We start from the raw sequence: 21806 nt of genomic DNA on the forward strand, positions 1-21806 counted from the left end.
TATGCTTATGAATATTTGGTTAAAATTCACCCATCATACTCTCTGACACAGTAATTAAAAACACCATGTTAGCTGCCAATAAAAATATTTTTGTGATTTGGTAATTATTCCAGATCTCATACTCCCAGCTCCCCTACCCCCTGCCCTTGTTGTCTTCCTGTTCTAAAATGTATAAAGCTAATCTTGATGATGGAAAAATAAATAAGTAGCAGGGAAGGCTGGAAAGTTTCCAATCACAAAAACTCCCAAAATGGAAGCAACATCCAATCTGGCCCACCACATCTTCTAGGTGGGCACTCCTTTCCTGCCTTTTAGTGATGCTTTCAGTATTCATAACAGCTGTGGAATTAAGCATTATGAACAAGAAGAAACCAACATGCAGTCTTTACTTTTCCCCATCAGTCCTAAACTATTCCTCATTGAGTTACAAAGTGAAAACCAACAGACTCTCAGATGGATTTAATTTCAACTTGGGGCCAATGCCAGACAGTTTCCCCATTGTTAAAACCCCACCCCATCTTTTTCATGCCATGCATACAGTCCCATCCTCACCCCATCTTCCAAATATACGTGCACACACATATACACAGAGAACCAGCCACTCCTACAATCAATACAGAACCAAATCCATCTCCCCTGCTAGGCTCACTGCTTTCCTTGGGATGACTAGTAGGTGAGTTGGATTTGGTCTTTAATGTGGATTTTTAATATTTGAGAAAATGAAGGCTACATGAAATATACATTTTCATGTCCTAGATATTGTCTTCATAATAAACCTTTTTTTAATAAAAAAGTAATTTTACACAACCAGGAAAATGTTTGTGGAGAAGCCGACTATTCCAGACAAAAATAAAAGGATTAAAACTTGGTTAAAATATTAATGCTATAATGCAAAGTACAGTTTTGGCATAACTTTAGCTAGTGATTTAACTATGGCATTTTGGCTTATAGAATCATGCAAAATATGTGGATTTCAGAACACAGAAGTATACAGCTTTCAAATGCATACAGAAAAGAGAAACGTGTAACGGAAGCAGTTAGGCTTATACATGTACAGACTAGCACCAGGTCGCTGTTCATGGCAATTGTCTTCTCTCTCGTCCTCTTCGCACGGATGCTGTATGAACAACTGTACTCTATTTTTATGAAGTGCAGACATGTTTGCTTATACTGAAGCTAAGGCAAGAAGTGGAAAACAGAAGAGAGGGCAGATTGAATTACTGTGTGTGAATGCTTGTTGTCTCCTCTGCCTTGTACCATTTTCCACAAGTAGAAGCACAAAAGATGTATAAAATGTTGACTTGGCACACTTCATGTTGGGCTTTAGGCTGCAGAAAAATTTTGCCTTTCTCTAGCTGCAAAACTGCAAATATGTTGCTAATAGTACAATATGGAGAACCACAAGTGTACTTACTAAAGAATTGAAAACAACTATTTGAGGCTAAAGGTGGTTTCCTTTATGAGTTTTGTGTCCTTTACCCTTAAACAAGTAACAGAGAACTTCCAAAAGTCTGCAGAAGAACTTCCAAAAGTCTGCCTGCACACTTAGGGTTGCCATAAAGGTAATGTATAAAATTGTGTTCCAGTGATGAAGCTTTACTAGGATTTCTTTCCTACTGTATTGCCTTAAGCAGTGTACATTTAGTCTGAGTGTAAATAAATGGAACGGCCTACCAACAAAAACAGCATCCCTGCTAATAAAGCAAAAAATACTCCTATAGGAGCCAGCATAAAAGACCAGCCATAACGCACATAAACAGCAAAGTCTGGGCAATCCATTTTTTTCATGTCTGTGTAGCTTTCCAGATCAGCCATCGCCTGGACCCAGATGACATACATCATGACTACCAGCGAAAAAAAGACACCTGGAAAAGAAACACCAGGTTTTAACAACAGAGTGTGAGACAAATGCTGGGTGCATTTACTGTAATACTTAGAAATCTGTCAGTACTTCAGGTCCCATCTGCAAGACAGTCAGCCACCACCTGGGTATTTTTTTGCCTTTGGCTTCCTCTAACAAGCCCCATCTCGATCTTGCTTCTGATTTGCACTGAAAGGCATACTCCCATAATAAAGGATTTCTCTGACTTTGGTAGGCAGACTGAAACCCAGGTGTGTTTAGAGACGAAATTCAGGCAGGTATTTACTGTTCTGAATTCAGGAGCCAAGGGAGGATGGAACAGGATGACCTGGAAAAAAATACCTACTTTTATTTTCCATTTTCCAAACTCTGACATTGTTCATCTTGCAGTTTTTTGGATGAGACACGAAAAGGGGGAAAGGGCAGAAAAAACATTCTATCATCTTCATTTGCTACTTTTTTCTTATGAAAAGGGCTTTGTTTGGAACATACTACCTTCAGTGTATTCTAGTCAAATATTTAATTCAAGATCCTCCACATTAGGAAAGAAGTTCCCGTTGTAGTAACAAAACCCAACAATAATGAAATAATAGCTATGAAGCAAGCTATTAGTATTAGCCTCAGATTGGATACAACAGTTTCCTGGAATTAATCCACCACATAATTCACAACCTTTTCCCAACCTCTCCTCTGAAAAGCCTTTGGATTGTTTACACATGATATTAATAGGAGCACATGTTCTTACAAACTTTGTTAATCTTTCTGTTACTATACACCAGAAGGAGATATAAGAAGAAAGTACTTTCCAAAGTATCAGTTGCATTCCTAACATTTCATTTCTCTTTAGAGGAATGTGGACACTTGAGAAATGCAAGCCTGCAGCACAGATGCTCCAGCAGAAGATGTGCTAGAAAACTGAGGGCACAAGTCTGAATATTTTGCGTGCTCCATCCTGTACCCACTTGCCCCCTTAGGTCCAGCTGTCACAGCACAGTTGCAGCAGCAAAACGATCTATGCCAATATTAAAATATTTGAAGGACACCACCCCATCATGTTTTTACCCAAGGATGCTTACATGCCTCATTAGAACCATAAACCAGTGCATACTTCTGGGAACCCTTCTTGCCAAACCTGAGCCTACAGGATGTAAAGCTGCAGAGCAGAAGTCAAAGGTATTTGTGGTCTCTTCCCCACCCTCCTAAATATTTGCAGTGCAACCATGAACAAATGTGACACTTGTGGCAAAATCCGCAAGTGTACTTTGTAAGCACCCATGGACTAGCATTTGCTTCCATCTGTCCTGTGAATCTTTCATGGTTACCTTTCTCCATCCCCATCTTGAGATGCTGCTTCACCACCTTCTTTGCCTGCCCTTACAGTGATCTGCTGGTGTTCCTGTTAGTGCTTTATGGTCAAAATGTAATAGCTTTGCATCGTGGACATCCTGAATATCTGACAGGTGAGAGCTCACAATGCAGTCCCAGTGAACACTACCTTTTGAAGCCCACCAAATAATGAGCTGAAGTAGTTAACCTAAGGCATAATCAAAATGTGACTGAAAATCCCAAAGGATCTACAACTTTTATGAGGCTGAAAGAAAGTGGAAAAACTAAATAAAGAAGGAGGCAGAGACATTTCCTTTCTATGAAATATACTTTCAGGATTACATTTTTTGCTAGGGCTCAAATTCCTAACAAAGTTTGAAAAAAAACAACACTCAGCTCTAAAAGGCATAAATTCATTTTGAAAGTATTTTACCTGAGTAAAATTCAATTTTGATGTAATTTAATACTGTGCTTGTATTAAACATAAAACCAGTGAAACAATCAGAGAAAAGGATCACCTTGGGGCCAGACATGAAGACTGAGAAATTAAATTGAAGACACTCCAAACGTAAGTCAAATTGAGAGGAAGATTCCTATAACAGAACATCTAATGATAACAGATAATGCAGGCAACATAGGAAAATTAGAAGCAAACAGAGCTAGTAAATTTTGATGTAAAAAGATTCAGGGCCAAATTTATAAATGGAGTTATTAGAAACATAGAGTTTGTCCAATGTTTCAAAATGTCAAGAACAGAAAAAAAAAAAAAAAAAAAATATAGCCCAAAGATTTTGAAATATACATTAATAATATTACAAAATCCATACGAACATTGGAATTTACCTCTTCAGATGCTGTGTCATTTTCAAATATCTGTAGTCTTCTGTTTATTCTTGAGGCAAACTTATTCCAAAACAATAATAATTACAAAAAGTGGTGATGCATATTCCCTTACTATAGTAGCAGGGAAGTATAACTGAGCTTTGCACATCCGACATGACCTCTGGCAACCTAGGCAGGTGCAACACTAAGTAGCTCAGAAGCATCTGCCATGAAAACAAGAATCTATTAGAGTGCTTAAATCTCAGAATGGGCACCCCTTGCTCTTTGGGCAGTCTGAAACAATAGCTAGCTGGTTAAAACAGAGCCAGCACCATGTAGGTGCAAAATAGCAAGGAAGTGCTGCCAGTGGTCAAGCGACTTCAGGGAAGCTAAAATCCATCAGGTGATTTCACAGCAAGCTGCTAATACCCGTGTGTGGCAAACTGGTGGCAAACTATTGGGTATGGAAATTTGCTGAAGAAATGTATGTCAAGCAGAGATAAATGTCCTTTTTTAAAAGAGAAGAAAAGGAAAGGGACAATATGTAAACCCTCTTATTTAATTAAAGCACTAAAGGAGTATTTAAGGGTTCTCACTATCTGTTAATGGAAGCTAATTAGTAGGTATATTGCCTAGTGTGTTCAAGAATTGTCTTGAACACTAGTATCAGGCTAAGAAAAAACTGACCATGTCCTATTGCCTCCAACAGCATTTCTTTCATTAGTGCTCCTTTTGTCTAATTTTCACAGAGTTGTAATTTCATGGGAGTTAAGCACTTAGGAACATACTAAATATACATTTATTCTGGGAAATCTGCTCCGGCAATCTTGCACTACCTATTTTGAATGTTATGAACTCTCATAGCCAAGCTCCAGGGCAAAATTACTGAGATTGAAAAAAAAAAAAATCCACAATTTCATGAAGCAAATATTTTTAGGAACAATGTGTGCTATGATGTATTTCTACACTTTGGGCATTTAGACCTTTTACACAGTGTGCTGGTGTCCATATGCCCTTGCCTTTTAGTGAATATAAAATAAAACAGCAGTTGCATGAATCAGAATGATGAGGGAAATTATTCTTAGAACATGAAATATGTCTGAGAGAGATTAAGACAAATAAATACTTCCCACCTCCTCCTTTTTCTCTCCTTTTTGTCGTTTTGCATTTTTTTTAAGAACACACATGTTTGATACACAGCTCTGTGCAGTGTGATAAGACTTGGACTTCTCCGAGGTCACTCTTTCTGTCTTTTGCATTCATTCTTTTGAATTTCTTTCAAACAAACACTTGTGCATATTGCAGAGAAGAATACAGAACCTTTAGAAACGTCTATGAATTCAAGAAGCAGTTTGCTGGCCTTTAGTACTTATTCTTCCCACGTAGAAATGCCTTTCACTTGTCAATGGTGAATGGCTGTTTATGGCATGAATCTTTTACTATGCAGACACGAAGACAACAGGTGCTGTAAAGAATGATGTGAGCCTTTTACTTGCGCCTAGAAGTTTAGAACTTTTTATCTCACTTGAGGAAAACTTGTGTGCATGTATATATATTTTTTTTTTCAGTTGCATTTTTATGTCCTTTTCCTTATTACAGATTCTGACACCTACCTTGGCCTCTTGTGACCTTTATTTAAAAAGTAGGGTTGGCATTCCACTCTGAAGTACATGCAGAGGATCCCACTTAAGTGTTATGGGAGTTGGCACATATCTCTGAAGACAGATTTTTGTCCTTATCTAGGAGCTAGAATTAAAATATCAGCTTTTTCACTCTTTTGGCAGGAAGCAGAAGTCATACTGGTACTTCTAATCTTGCTTCTTTATGAGGGTGTGATTCTGTAATGCTCTGTGCACATCCTGGAGGCTTGATTGCTGGACATCAGTACAACAGGACAGTTTTCACCACTAGCCAGGCCCAAGGTAATTATGGACTTTACTGAAGGATGTCTTAAGTTATTAATTTAGGACAGCTTTCCCTTCGTTTCCTATGACCTTTGAAGCAATTATAAGGCTTCTTATGGTTTGCATTACTTTAGCTGCTCTTGGTCCACCATCTGATATTGTAGACATGGAGGTGAGGCTGCAAACACAGCACTCAAGTCACTGACTATAATATTTTTTAACTGATATGCTCTTTCCCTTACAGGTGTAGCATCTGCAGCCTCAAGGAGATAATGTGGCTACAAAGCTTAACAGAGGAAGCTGCTAGTCAATAAGCTGCCACAAATGCCAATAACTGTGTATGCCTCTCCATTTGTACTCCACTGAGTTCAGCTGCAGCACTCAACAAGAGAAGTGGGCAGCCTTTCTTAAAGATCGGGATGAAGAAAACATAGGTGTGTGACTCTGCCACAGATCAGACATCATAATTGCTCTGTGGGTAGGTTTGCTGCTATTCTGAACCCCCGATATGTGATTCTGCGGAGAGGCTTCTGAGGTCTCTTTGGCCGTTGGAGACCCTTTGTGGTTCCCCGTGAGCACCAGTGAAGCTGGCAGAGAGACCTTGAGTGAGTAATTGCAGGGCTGTAAGGGTTATAGGCAAAGGTATGTGCCTCTGGTGATGTTGGTCTCAAACCTGCTTCCCAAACAATAAAAACTATACAAATGTTGGTTTACACTCTGCGTCAGCTCCTAGCTTTGTAGTTAGTCTTGCAAGCAGGGCTTGGGCTTCTGTAACCATGAGACTTTCTCTGAGATTTGAGGATTGCTGGAGAGGGGTGAGATCCATCAGACAAGGTGGGAAAAGAACAGTAAGCTCAGTAACCTTGAGAAAAGATGAAAGCAAGGACCATCAGTAGACAGACATTAAAGCCTCCAGATAAGCAGGGGGAAGGGAATGGGACAGAGCAATAAGGGAGGACCATACACTTCCACTAAGAAAGCAGCACAGCTGAAAGCCCATCTCAAATGTGTGTATATAAATAAACCTGCTGTTGGAATAACATAGGAGGAATTCTAGTGGATGATGCCATTTCAGCTGCAGACATGGTAAGACAGTTTGCTTGACTGGAATGCTTTGCTGGGTGCATACAGACTCTTTAAGAACAAGCAGTTAAGATGCGGTGGGATGGCTGCAGCCTGTCTCGAATGGACAGCTTATGGGAGTCATGGGAGTCATGGGAGCTTATGATCAGGGTTAAGATCAATAAGGTGGACAAAAATGGTGTGATCATGGTGAGCACCTGCTACAGGCCACCCAATGAAGAAGAAGTAGTGGACTGGGAAAATAGTAATGATTTCTGGATCTTACCAGAGACTCAGCCACCCCAATATCTTCTAGAATCAATGATAACTTTTTGAAACAGGTGTGGAACAGACAAACTAATAATGGAAGTGTTTTGCTGGACCTGCTATCCACCAATAAGGATAAATGGCAAAGTTTAATATCCTAGGAGGAATACAGAAGGTGAGCAGGAGATTAAAGACCCAGAACTTCAGGAGAACAGACTTTAGCCTGTTAAGAAACTGGTAAGCAGGATCCCAAGGAAGGTTGCTCTGAAGGGCAAAGGATGCTCTGAAGGACAACAGTGCCTAAAATATCTTGTTGTTCCTCACAGGCAACTTCCTTAAAGCATAAGAATGGTCCCTCTCAGTTCAAGCAGGTCAGGCGTAAATGAAAATAAACATCATATCTGGAAAACTGTCCAGTTTGGGGCTCCCTGGTTAAAGAGAGATACTGATAAACTGAGATGATGACCACCATGATGGCTAGGGGCATGGAGGATAAGGAGAGGCTGAATAAGCTCAGGAAGAGAAGAAAAACAGACTTTCTAAATGGAGTTCTAGAGATGATGGGGATAGACTCTTCAGAGGTCTGCACACTGAAAGGATGAGACACAGTGATCACAAACTGCAGCACGGAAAATTTCAGGTGGATACACAGAAAAAAACAAGTTCTCAATTAAGTTGGTCAAACTGAGACAAGTGTCCAAAGATGCTGTGAAGCATCAGTTAGTGGAGTTTTTAGAAACTTGACTGGATAAGGCTCTGAGCTGCCTGATCTAACTTTGTAGCCAGCCCTGCTTTGAATCATGAAAGGTCAGACCTGATTGACACAAGAGGTCCTCTCCAACCTAAATTTATTCTGTGTCACTCAGGAGCTCTGTCATGGCTTCTTTTACAGCTACCTTCAAAAGGCAAGTCTAACTGCCTTAGCTCAGATAAGATGGAGTGTCCCTCTGAGAGTGTGTTTCTATTGATGGTAGAAGTTTAAGTATTTGGTTCAAAAAAACACTTAGCTTTCAGATGGCTGAACAGTTGGCATGGATTCCATTCCCAATAATATCTTCAGCTGCTTTCTGAACCCTAAGATGCCACAGCAGACCATGTTACAAGCTGTTCTCTTCAGTGGAGGCAGAGCTTTTATTTGCCATCTAATTTGTCAGTTGAGGTTGCAAAAGATACTTCAGTCCAATAACAGGTATTAAAATTGCTGCATCTAATGTTTTTCTTTAAGGATATGTAAGTAGAAAAACGACTGATTTTCCCATCTTCTACCAAACTTCCACAGAACTATCTTGTCTAACTTCTTTCTCAGAAGCACACTATTCTCTCCAGTATAACAGCTACTCAATTTTTTTGGTATGACAGCATTCAGGCCCTTTCAAAACAATGTATATAATTCCTTTTATTCTTCAAATTATTCTGCTGGTTTCTGTTTTAAAAGAACTCTAACTTCACCTATGATTTAAGTCACATCTTTTCATCTTCCCCTAAGGTCTGTGTTTAAATAGATCATAGAATCATAGAATGGTTAGGGTTGGAAAGGACATTAAGATCACCTAGTTCCAACACCCTGGCTGCATCCTGATCACATATTGGTATGAATGGTAAATATGTACCACTTCTCATCACTTCTCCCCTTCATACCCTGCTTTCCTTTTATTTTTAGCTCTTCTAGTTCTGAAGGAGATGGTTAGAGGAACAGATCAGGGCAGCAGGGCACACAGTAGCGCACACCATCCTGCCTTCTAAAGGCAGGCTAAAACCTGCCTCTTCTGCATCAGGTTCTACCTTAGCTCTGCCCCCAAGTTATCCCAGATTTCAGGTATTAACTACTACTACTGGGAGAGAAAGAAATATAGCAATTTCACGCTGTCATACCTTTGGGTCAGAGAATCCCTCTTACTCCTCATTTAATTCCATTAATGGGCCATTGATCAGTAATACCACAGTTAGTTGGGAAACTGAGTTGTGCCCAAAACATGTCACAGAATAGAGCTTAAATGATATCAAATGCAAAGGATTTATAAGCAATTCTTATGTCAGCATGGTCACTCCCACAGCATGATTTTAATTCATGATATAATTAAACCTTCACCTTGGTAATATGAGTACTTCTGAGAAGAGCTGAGAGCAACAAGCTTTTTTCAGTGTCTTTGCGGGTGATCTTCAGTGTCGGGTAGGATCATGATGTTTACAATGAGCACCTGCCTGGGCAACTCCACCCTACTGGTGAGACTGGCAGTAGATACAGAAGAGCTTGGTCAAGAACCATGTCCCCCTACCCAAGCCAAAATTTCCCGTGCAAGCTGAATGGCTCCAGGGTCCTAAACTGTGCTGTCACCATTACCTTTTGGCAAATTATAGTGGGATTTTGTTAAATATCTTTGCTTTTCAACAGCAATAATGGCAATAATAAATATAACACAGCTCTTCTCTGAAATGCTGATTGAGAACAGTTCTTAAGTTGAAAAATACTACATACAGAGTAGGAAGTCATGATTTCCCTTGAATAACATCTGCTCTAAAGAGACAGAGGGTGAGAGGGCCAAAGAGACAGGCCCAAAGTCACACACTAGGATAACAAAGCTCACTTAACTTCACACATCTAAAAAAAAATAGCCTCTCTACATTCCCTCAATAAAGGAAACAGAGGTGTAGGGTTCCTCCACAAGCATTCATCTGATCCAATTAGGCCCCTCTTTCAGGACGAAATGAATCTGCAGCTAGGGGAACTTCTTACGTACCTACTGTTTTTACCGCAAATGCCTCTTTTATTGCCTCTTGCAGGCCTCCTAGGGAAGACAAAGGAGACTAGTGCAGACTTGGGGATCTAACTTTCCCCTGCCTAGAGGAGGGCAGATGAACTGACCCAGAGAGGAGAAAAGACATGTCGCTTCTCACCTCTGCCCATCAGTTCCTGCTGTCGTTCAAGTGCCCTTTTCCTCTGTAACAGCCTCTGCTACTTTCTAGTCACAGCTGAGGTTTTTTACAATTACAAATGCAGAAAGAGTAGGGCACACATGGGCTCTTACCCTGCAAATTAGTGACAAAAAGCACTGAAATATCTTGTGATTTCCATCAGACTATGAATATATTTTGTATGTCTTTTAAAAGTGTGGAGGAGTAATTCTCAAGGGATCAAATTCAAGTATGCAGGAGGTTTTTCAGAAAAAATATTATAAAATACTTCCCACACTTCACTGAGGATCCTTTAAAATGGAATAATCATGACTTGCTGTGCATGAAGAGCTGAGAGGTGAAGTTGGTAAGCAAGGTCAGCAGGTCAGTAACAGAAGCAGAAAAAGAGCCCAGGCCTTTGGGTCCTGACATGAGTGGCTCTAACCTGTAACAAAACATTGCTCTCACAGGGCTGCCTCTCACCAGGCTATATACAAAGGAGAACAGTGACTGAGCATATAATATCATTTACATCCTGCACAACTGTATCTTACACACCAGTGTGACATCTTCCCAGACTTTGCAAGGTTAACTGAGCAGCATCCCAGAGAGCTGCCCATATCACCTGAATCATGGCAGAGTGCATCCTCCACAGTACATTTGGGTTATGAGGAAGGAGGAAGTTAGGTTATTTGTTATCTTTCATTCACAGAGGTTTAGAGCTCCCACTTATTCATATGTGACAACTATTTATTGTACTCTACTGTTCTCTGTCTTCCAAATTCCTTGAGCCCACCATAATGATCTTTTCTGTCACTTATTAAAAAGCACCTCTCTTCAGCCTTTGAAATTCCTATAAGGCAGCACCCCTAAATATGCATTCTTTTTCCTGTTAAAAGAGTAGATTGAAATTGCAGTGTAATTCCATGATTTGTCCTGGTTTTTTGTTTGCTTTTTTTTAATCCAAAAGCTGCTTTTAGAATAGTTTCATGACTAAGTAACTGTGGAAAGAATTGTCTCCATGGCAGGCACTCCACAAGCCAAAGGATAGAAGCATATGCTTTTTCTTTCTTTTAGCCATGAATAATATAATTTTGGGTCAAGGAAAATGGAAGAAATACCTCATCTTTCTATTCTTTAATTGACTGAGCAAACAGTATACCCACCAGCAATGATGAAAAAGCCTCCTCCTGCTTTGTACAGAATGTGGCTGGCAAAAGGAGCTGCACAGATGATGAAGAAACTAGCCATCACGATAGTGACTACTCCCAGGAGCATAAGAACTGTCCAGAAACCTCGATAAACTGGAGAAAGGGAAGGAGGAAAAAAGAATACAATACTTTTTAGAACTTAAACAAGTGGCATATTTGGCTAACAAAGACATTTAATTTCCCCTTTTGTTCTTACTTGCCTTTTTAACAAATGAAACATTCATTCTATTGTGCCTACAAGTTATATGTCATGTGGACTAAATTAGGTTTGAACCTCAGTCCTTATCTGATGATCATGGAAAATAGGTTATAAATTGCCATGAATAAAATCTGTCTGCTTAATATTTAGCAGTGACTTGTAAGATAACAACTTGACCAAATTTATGCTCTTTAGAAAATGGTACACCAAAGCTGTAGCAATGTTTCTTTGGGATAAATGACTAGACTGAAAGGATGCAATTGTTTTAACCCAATTGCCTGGGAGAAGCAGAAAGCTGCAACATCTTGACATTCTTAGTGCTCAGACCATATCACCAATAGCAATCTGCAAGTTCTCTACAATCTACAACTGGATAATTCCCCTTACATACAGTTATATTCAATAGATGAAAATCTAAAGCAGGTGGGGGAAGAAATTCAAAAAATGTAACCCAGCTTTCTGAAAAATGGTTACGTATTTTAAGCCAGCCTATTCCTGCTCTAAAGCTCTCTGTATTGTATTAAATTTAAAACATGATGTTTCAGAAGCCCTGTTAGTGCCAAGCGGCGCTGAATTAATGGATGCAGCTTGTGATAAATGAGCCGAGAGTTTTGTGACATACCCTGGCCAAAAGAATCTTTCAAACAATTATTTTTTTAGCTGATTAATTGCACATCCATTTAACAAAGTCATCATTTTACAAATGCTACAAGAGTGACATACATTTCTCCCATGAATTTCAAAATTGGTACATTAACACAACCCATTAGTAAAATTATGAGTTGCGAAGATCTCCATCGTCAGATCTGAAAATCTTGAAGCACTGACAATTCAGTCAGTGAAAAACATTTCCACCCAACTGAGGGAAAGCATATAAACCAGCTGTCAAGTCAGGAAAAGTGAGTCACAAAAGAAACTGCCAGTTATCATTTGACAGCACCTGCTTACTGTTATGGCAAAACACAACCAAGAAAGTATTACGCTGGTTCTTATACTTAAAAGTTTCCCATTCATACAGCTTGTTAGAGCCAGCTTCTGGAAAAATTTGGGTTTGCCCCCATCTGAAATCTGGAGGTGCACTACACATTATCAGCTTGTGCTTCCCACTATTGTGTTCCAAAAATCTATAGTTTTTAACTTGACCAGCTTAACTCATGCTAAAGTATATACCGTCTTGCGTCTATGTTAGCTAGATCACATTCACCACATCACATTAGCCACACTTCTTAAATAACATCCTTTTTAATCCATGCAAACATTCAGCGACATAATTTTCTGCCACACTGGTCAGCAGATCTGGGGATGAAAGGATGAATGTATCTGAAATAAGCCGGCAGAAGGGTTAAAACTGTGTTTTGGTTCATATCCAATACAACTCCTCTTTCCACATAAACAAAAAAGAATATGGAAATAATAGGTAAGAAATAAGGTCGTGGTTCAGCAAAGCAGTTAAGTGTATGTTCTGCTCTAAGTACTCTATCTCTTACGGGATTTAGGCACCTGTTTGAAGTTAAACTCATAGTTAAATGATTCACTTAAAGCAAATGGACAGTGAATGGAGACCTAGAGAGGTAAATCTCTCAAGTCCTTCAGTCTTGGGTTTCTGAAGCAATTTCATATTATTTTACTCATGGGACTACTTTGCTAAGCTTCATCGCAGTCCCCAAGTCCATGGGACATTACTTTCTCATTTAAAACCTAATACCACTAAATCAGTCTATAACCACCCAACTCTTTTACATGGATGGCCCAAGGTACTTCAAAGTCATGCTACATAATAGGACACATTGGCCAAAACGGACCTTGAAAAAGCTTTCTTCAATACCATTATAGTCAGCCACCTGAATCATACAACATTGTTTCTATTTTCTGAACGGATGAGGATACAAGACTCTCCAGCATTACAAAATCAGTATCCGGTTTCATTATCTGTTCCTCATACAAGAAACTCTGAAGTCTGCTTTTAGTGAAATTTTACCAGAAAAGCTTTATTTGTTCAAATATTCCTGGAAACATAACACAAAAAAGGAGTACATATGTAACTGATGAAGATTTGCTTAAACCTCTCTGTAGCTATACAAGACAAAAGCTGTTTCTATGCTCCAACAGCATAACAATTTTATACATTATACATGAAATACTGATTTGACCTGGCTATCACCTGAAATAAGCTTCCATTCTATTTCTCTAGAAATAATAATTTACTCTAGAGATTCACAGATAAATTCTGATGACCCTAATGCTTGTTTATACAGCTAACTCTCTCATTAAACATCAGTTAGAAAACACAGTATAGTTGGCAGGTAAAAAGTCTGCAATGCTCCCAGATCTGCAACTGTTCAAGCAAAAGACTATCCCCTCTAATTTGCAAGACAGTAAGTCATTTGGATCATTTGTGGCACAGGTCTGAGAAACATCTTAAGAACATTTAGACTTTTTCGTTAGCAAGAAGCCATTTTTCTGCAAAGGCCTATTTTTGCTCAGACATTTCCCATCTTCTCTGCCCAGATGGGCAAGATCAGTTTCTACAGGGCTAATAAGTCAAAATTACAATGCAGCCCTACTGTCATTTACCTTAGCTGGCATCTACAGATGGATGCAAAAGAGCCGGTTGAAATTAAACCTTCCTAAGAATGAACTTACTCTTCAAGTCAAAGACTTTGCTGCTCTGAGACTGAGGTAAAACATGACAACTAAAATGCAACAGAAGATGCTGCTCTGAATTATGCTTCTTTATATCCCATGAAAAGGGCTGACACTGTGATCCAAGAAGCCTGTTTCAAGAAATAATGGTTCAGTGCACTTACGCGAAGTGTTAACATAAGTTTGCACCAGTTAAAGCCTCACTGAGGCAGTTCTTAAGGTAGCCCATATTCTGGTCCAGATGACAAAGAGCACACTTGCCTCTGCAAGGTACTTCACAGATACGTTTGTTAGCTACCTCAAATACATGCATTAATCAAAGTATTTCTTACAACAGAAGAAATAAAGTACAAGCACTACTGCAGAGTCCGAGGTAAACCTATCTGCAGCGTTAATCTTTGATACCATTGCTCTGTGTTGCAAGACTGCTAAGCAGAAGGTTCTGTAACTTGTCTTGGTAAGCTGCCCCTTTGTCGGGTACAACATTTGCCTTGGCAGTGACATGCAGGCCTAAAAATAAAATAGTACTTATCGGAAAACAGGAGTACACACGGTATGCTTGTCTTTGAGTTCTGCACCATTTGGCCTCCATATTATGGGAACATTCTAACTGCAGTATATTCCTTTAAAACTGCATGACCTGTAGTTTTCCCTTGCTACTTGTTTTTCTCCCTAAAGATGCTAATTTGGGTCCCTCTGGAGACTTTTGCATTGTTTGAAATCTAGAAATATTATCTGGTTTTGAATAAGGGGCCAAATTTTTGAGAAATATCTGAAAATTATCTAGTACAGTAAGTCCCAGAACTGATTATAAACTAAGACATAGATTTATATTTTAAGAAGTTACTGCTGCGTGACATGAAAGAGAAGCAATAATGTGTTTTGACAAAGTTCCATAGCTGTGTCACCTACAACACACACTTGTGTAGTAGTTATACATATACACCTCTGAAGCTCCATAATGGGTTATTCAGGAACAGGTTAGCTAAAATGACAAAGTGACACCCATCCACTATTGGAGAGGTTAACATCAACCTCATGAAACCATACTACATATCTTATTGTCCTTGGTGACTTCAAGTGTTTTAAAATCTCAGCCATCAACCCATACATTTTCTATGACTTATAAAAAAAAAAAGAACAAACCCAAAACCCAGACACTTAATATTAAAATTAGTATCAATACAAATTATTAAGCACTAAAAATGCTGAGAAACTTCCGAAGCATGTGTGAGTACAGTGTTGCATAAGCATCGCTAAGGACCGGCAAAATGACTTGGGAACGTTGCCTTGAATTTTCACCCACAAGCTTACCTCCTAAATTGAACTTTTCCTGTGATTTAACTGTGGAGTGCAATTTAGAATATGTCTTTTTTACCTCTCATGTAAGAGATATCAAAATTCATCTGACATGAGTATTGCCACTCACAACATAAAATACTGTGAAATGTAAAGTGCCTGACCTGCTCTAAATTAGGAGTATCTATCTTCTCTGCAGATAAACAACTATGAATGAGGTCAGAGATCTCATCAGCACACAGAAGACATACCTGGCAGCACAGTAAACCTTGCAAGACTTTTCTCAGTTTCACTCAGTACCCTTTAATACCCCTTAGTAGTAATAAACCCTTTTTTTTTAATAATCTTAACGGTAAAACAAATACAATATTCACAGTAGGAATATATTACTTTTTTTAAATACTTCTTACTTTATCACTGCTTAGTGGCTGGGGTGTTCTCCTTTAGTAAATGTACTGTATTACAGCCTCTCATGGGCAATTATGTGACTGTACTGCATAACACCATTTTTTTGCCCTAGAAATAGGCTACTGCTAACACTTCACTGTACAATTTTTATTCCCAGATTTCATTGCTGGTATTCTTTAGATTAGTTTAAGTTAATTTCAACCCAGTAACAAACCTGCCAATAAATTTGATCACACCATTTTAGATTTAACAGTTGCTGAACCAGAATTTCACTTCAGTCTTATAAATGTTGTGTATTCTACATTTTATTAGGCATTACTTCAAATCCTGGCAATGTGCCTGGTACTAGACTAAATAAGGTACTAATAGTCAGGAAAAAAAGTATTAGCAGCTACAAATCAGAGTATTAAACTAATGTGTCAGTGCAGCCCCATTAAATGTCTTCCAATTTAGCTTCAGAAGGCGCTGGGGCAGTTTACAACAGCTAGGGAACTATTGTTCATTTCCAAATAAAGTTAAAAAAAAAACAAAAAAAAAACAAACCTCAAGAATAAAATTAATGATTTAGCTAAGTGCTAAATTTTGCACTTCTTTGTCTTAGGAATAATCCCACTGCAACCAATAGGACTCCCTGTACAAATAAGTACTTTGTACATTTTTCAAAAACAGGCCTAGCATTGTCCTGTAGTAAAAGAGTTGTATAAAAGTGTGATAGTCCTTGAATGTCACTGTTAAGTAATCTAATGCCATGATACTATGCAGTAATCTAGCTAGCAATTAATTAAGTACTATATTATTATGATTTCAAAATAGCCTGACCGGATAACCAGTCTGATTATGATTACACAAATGCATGTTTATTTAAGGATGCAGAGTTCACTATTCTGGCACTTTTATTCTATGGGCTAAATTCATATTTTTTTATTCCTAGGTTGTAGTTTGTTGCACATACATTTGTGAGTCATCATATAAATGAATCTGCTGGTAACACAATGAGGTGCTGTCTAAGTCTGCTTAGGAGCTGCACACTATAATAGCTGTCACTATAAACCACTGTACCATCACAGAAAGTCACTAGAGTCAAGCTTCCCCGAGTTCATTTAGATACCTGTTACAGGTTAAGATAAATAACATGGTGTAAAATTTCTTTAAAGCCCTTTAACCACAAACAATGTCTAGCACAGCTGTGGACACCACACCTTACACTGCAGGTGGGTGAAGTCCTCACCACTGTGCCAAGATGCTGAACAAAACTGGTGAATGAACAAAACCAGCAAGTTTTAATGAGCTCAAAAGCAATCCAACAGTATCTATTTATATAGCAGGAATGGCTTTGAGTACACCCTACCTGGGCCAGCATCCCTACTACAGTTCTGTCTATTTTTAATCTTCTTATATGAAGTATATAGATAAGAAAATTATATTTGAGCACTGGTTCTTTTGGCAAACATAACTAAAATTAATTAAACTTTTGATGATATTCATTCTCCTTTCTTTATTCTTTGTTTGTCCACTTCTGTGTAATCATGTAATATGAATTGAGGATCTTTTGTGAATGTATGAGTGAATGGTGGAATATAAACTCTGTCTAGATTATTGGGACCTGATGACTCTGTCATTTCCAAATGGAAAGATAAAAATGTTCTAGATGTGCTGTAAAATTACAGATTAGATCTCTGAATGGTGAGGTCTGAATTTTTCCTGGACAAACAGCTCACAATTTCTAAAGATTAAGAGAATCATTATCAGTCCAACTTACTTTTTCATGTCTGCAGCACAAAAAATGGATCCTGAAGACACTTTAATGTTAGCAAAGGCATAATTACAGCTTCAGGACAGGAAAGGATCACTGAGTGAGCTCAGAGACATGCAGCAACCACACACTGTGGGTTATTTTAAAAAGTCCTATGAAATCATCAGAAACGACAAAACAAAACTGTCTATTGCAACATTCTTAGGCACACACTGTTGAGAGTAATTTCAGAGCCTCAGCTCCCTATAGCGTCAGTGTAGAGGAACTGGCACATCCAGCAGTTAGTGCAGTATATCTGAATTAGTTGAATAAACTTAGACAGTATTAAGGCCCCTCTACTCCTTCCTCATAAAGTAAAACTGCAATATATTTCCACATGTGATTACTTAACAATAACAAAAAAGGTTTACTGGAATGCATGAGAAGTACTTGTTCAAGGAACATACTTTTTATGTGAGAAAATAAAGAACTTAAAAAGGAAATATCTCTTTAAAAAAAAAAAAATTACCATCATTCTGCCATTATGCTTAAAGCTAAGCATTCATTTAACTACTTTGCAACTTAGTGGCTTAAATTTGTATGCTGTAAAATAATGAGAAGTATGAAACACCAAAACTATTAATTAAACTCTGTGGAGTGATAAGGAAGTTTTACACTGAAGCATACAAATGGTTTTCTTGAAACTATAGGCATTGAATCCATTTGCAACCAAAAAAATACTTACTGATTGCAGAATCATAGGAGGTTGAGTTGTGTTCATCTCGAATAAGAGGAAATGGTGACAGATAAGCATGTGTACAATTCTTAGAAGGCGACTGGTTAGCTAAAAGTGAAAGAAAGATTAAGATTAATAATTTATTGCCTTAAAAATAAAATATTTTAAGCCTGTTCTTCAAATGGGCAAACTGGGTTCCACAGGTCAAAATTCCAGTTTTTTTCCTCAGGCAATAACTTACAGTGGATTTAGTTTGGTAGGAGATACCAGCCTTGTTATCCAGCCAAGGATATTCTTTAAAGGGCAACACAGATTTTGAGAACAGTAAAGCAGCCTTGCTGAAGGCACACTTCAATTTATATGCAATGCATATGTATGTTTTTACATGCATATATATCTTTCACTTGTGAGGGTTAATTATGTGCATCTCATTATTGCATGTCTCTCTCAAAAAAAAAAAAAAATCCCAGGAAATTACTTTTTGTCTCGTGAAAGAAAAATGAAAAATATCAAGCATCTTCAGAAAGTTTACATATGAGTTTAGTTTACAGAATCAATATCCCCAGAGAAGGGTAATTTCACCCTTTATATTAAATGCTTATAAAAACATCACGTTCTTCCTTGTGAAAGATAAAAGCTGACTATAGCCTAAATCACATTTAAATTTCAGATACCTGACCGCAGAATTCTCCAGATAAGTAACAAAGGAAAATTAACTACAGTGAATATTACATTTGCCACCTAAGACCAAGCAATATAGTTAGGAAAACATGGGTTATTGAACTCAAATTTGTATGATGGCATCTGCTTTTCACAAGGATTGTGTAAATCTTGCAGTAAGGAGAGGGAGCTCTGTACCTCAGAGATAGGGTCAAAGACAGGAAAAGATGTTTTGCTTGACCTCTCTTCATGGGACATTTTGGTTGTAAAATACTATCTGTATGTAGTGAAAGAAAGGGAAGGGTCATCTGTGCGTTTAGTAGAGAAATTCTTGTGGAGATGATGTGCACAGTTTCACTGTTTTCACAGTGAAACTACCCATGTCATCCTTAACCCACTTGTAGCACTAGCTGGAAAAACTCTCCAGACGAAAATTCATGGACCATCCTAACCACTAAGCTCTTTTCCCCACACTGCAGAAACAAACAGTCTGTTTAACGTAAGTGGCAAGAGACTGTCCTGATAAGAATGGACTCAGGTTAACAGAGCAGCCACAACACTCACAAAGCTGACAGTTAAACGTGTATCATTTTGTCCCAGGGTTTCCTTTAACTTACAAAAATGTGTCAAGAATTTCTTTTAGGGTAGCTAAAGAACCTGATCACTGAAGAAGCCGTAAGAAACCCAGTGATTCATAAGATGGGAAAAAAAAAAACACCAAAACCACAGCGATTTTGAGAACAAGCTACTGGAGATAATGTAAAATGAAAAAGTTACTTACTATACCAGAAATTCCACATGCTGGCATTATTCTCTCCTACATTTCCACTAAACCAGCACCTCCAGAAGAAACCTTCATGATGGAAAGTGGCCTTCTCTCCCTATGGGCAGGAAAAAAATATATACAAAAAAAGGCATTATCATACAACTGAAATCAGATGTTGAGGCACAAAATACCACCCTCATAATGAAACTCAGCCTATCGGAGTAGAGGTTGGCTATAGCATGTCAAACCAGTTGTACTTCATTTGAAAGAATCTCATGTTGCCAAAGTAGTATCACAAAATACAAATCCATTTTAGAGTTAATTATACCTGATTACAACAGGGTTTGAAGTAGGCTTAGAAGTCTCCAGAAGGTCAAGATGAGAATATTCAGAAGTTCATACAGAAATAAATTCTTACAAAATAAACATCCAAGAAGCCTATATATTCAATTCTCATTATAAATAAAAACATCCATACTAACCCCAGCATCTTCAGGTGCTTTTGAACACGTTCCTATTTCCGTAGCAAGAAGCCAATAATCAGTTCCAAATGCCACCAAAAAAAGCAAAACCCCCAGAGCTGCAAAGAAGCCTCCAAAAAATACCCCCACACTTAGTCTCATTATCAAAGTTATCTTACAAAAAACCTTCTTAAGTACTTTAGTAAAATAAATAAAGTTATTGGGAAAGTGACTAATAAGCTGTTTGGAGAATACAGCTCATTTCTGAAGAAGTTTCTCTACACTTGACTTTCTGCCTGTGCCTTTCCTCCTTAATGCCCTGTGATTCAGTTTGCATCTCCTAATTTGTGTTCCATGTGGCTGGCTCAAGCCTGACAGATGAAAAGGGCCTTCTATTTTAGGACACTGATGGCAGAGCTTCATTCTGTTTCTCTGTCTGGGTGAGGCCAGTCAGAAATAGCTGACCTTCCCCTAACTAATCAGGGATTGACTTGAAATATTATTGCAGTTGGTGCATCAACATCAGTGGAGATGGAGGTGCAATGGCTCCATCCATCCACGTGAACAGAGCATGTAATAGCAGCAAGGACTTCCAAAGTTCAGGCTTGGTGGTGAATGTTTCCTTAGTCGCTAGCAGGGAATGAAACACATGCAACACTTCAGAAGTTACTATGTCGTGTTAGTAAATGAAGGCTGAGAATTTTTTTATGGTAGCCAAAAAGAAGAGATGCCTTTGAAAACTCTAAACATTATTATAACTGCAGGTAGCTATAAAAATTTCCATCTTACTGTTAATGTAATAACTTTGACAACACTGAACTAAGCATTTAACGGCTTTATTTATTCATATGCATCTTATTTGCATACATCAGAAGAGCATGCAATCAAAATTCCTCCCAACACCTGGTAAGAAAACATCAATCTTTTTAAAAAAGAAGACACTTTCCCATTCATGTGCTTTGGCCATTTTGGAAGATGATGAGGTAACACATTTAAATTCCAAGGACACCCCCAAAAAAAGGCTTTTCAACAACTTCTATTCATGTAAAACAAGCCTTCCCAAACATATCTAGTGGATTATATGCTTCTGTAGATACTTGTTGAGTTTATACTATGCACCTTATTCTGCAGTCCTTACCCAAAGTAGAAAATATTCCACGAACATCCTGTGCTGGGAAGTGCTGGGATCAAGAGAAGGATGAAGTCAGTTTACTCCAGAAAACATTTGCCATGTAATCTTATTACAAAAGACTTAGATCTCCAGAGGGAGTCCTTCCAGTATCCCAGTATTTCTTTGGAGTGCAGCAGTGTGCTCAAGGAGAGCAAGGAAAAGACCTCACCTCACTTCCAGACAGACAGATGAACCAGAGATATGTTCTTGGTGTTTGTACATGACCTACCTAACACCATATTCACTTTTGTTATGAGTCATATTTTATTCAAACCTGACACTATCCTTATTTCTTACACTATAAGAGCATTTTGTGGCCTTTTTGCACTGCACAGTTTCAGTGTATGCAGAACAGTAAATGATTTTTCAGTCAAACAGACTCTTTT

At 38.3% G+C, this 21806-nt stretch overlaps 1 protein-coding gene across 3 annotated transcripts; it reads right to left on the reverse strand.

The window, feature by feature from the left end:
* Window positions 1-444: 444 nt before the first annotated feature.
* On the reverse strand, window positions 445-20583 carry TMEM182 (transmembrane protein 182). Of its 3 annotated transcripts, none has more exons than XM_061459613.1 (6): window positions 20271-20582; window positions 19804-19903; window positions 18372-18470; window positions 11301-11438; window positions 8853-8913; window positions 1800-2189 (listed from the first exon to the last, which is right to left on the reverse strand). In XM_061459613.1, exons 1-6 carry the CDS (start codon window positions 20409-20411, stop codon window positions 2144-2146), a joined length of 585 nt encoding a protein of 194 aa, XP_061315597.1. In that variant the 5' UTR covers window positions 20412-20582; the 3' UTR covers window positions 1800-2143. The 3 variants fall into 3 exon arrangements, with proteins under 3 accessions (XP_061315594.1, XP_061315597.1, XP_061315595.1); XM_061459611.1 differs by lacking the exon at window positions 1800-2189 and adding an exon at window positions 5390-5474 and having other exon boundaries at window positions 20271-20583; XM_061459610.1 differs by lacking the exon at window positions 8853-8913 and having other exon boundaries at window positions 445-1865; window positions 20271-20580.
* Window positions 20584-21806: the final 1223 nt, after the last annotated feature.

Source organism: Pezoporus flaviventris, unplaced genomic scaffold (genome assembly GCF_033815535.1).
Source record: "Pezoporus flaviventris isolate CSIRO_AGI_PZ_B2104156 unplaced genomic scaffold, CSIRO_AGI_Pfla_v1 ptg000030l, whole genome shotgun sequence".
In the NCBI taxonomy this organism is placed as follows: Eukaryota; Metazoa; Chordata; class Aves; order Psittaciformes; family Psittacidae; genus Pezoporus; species Pezoporus flaviventris.

What these genes read in the sequence shown, in the direction of transcription:
- TMEM182 (XM_061459610.1), bottom strand. Translation starts at nt 20,411, where the DNA reads ATGAGACTAAGTGTGGGGGTATTTTTTGGAGGCTTCTTTGCAGCTCTG. An exon ending in CATGTGGAATTTCTGGTATA is followed by an intron (nt 18,471 to 19,803) that starts GTAAGTAACTTT and finishes TTTCACTTTTAG; the next exon opens with CTAACCAGTCGCCTTCTAAG. An exon ending in AGGCTTTTTCATCATTGCTG is followed by an intron (nt 1,866 to 11,300) that starts GTGGGTATACTG and finishes TTTCTTTTCCAG; the next exon opens with GTGTCTTTTTTTCGCTGGTA.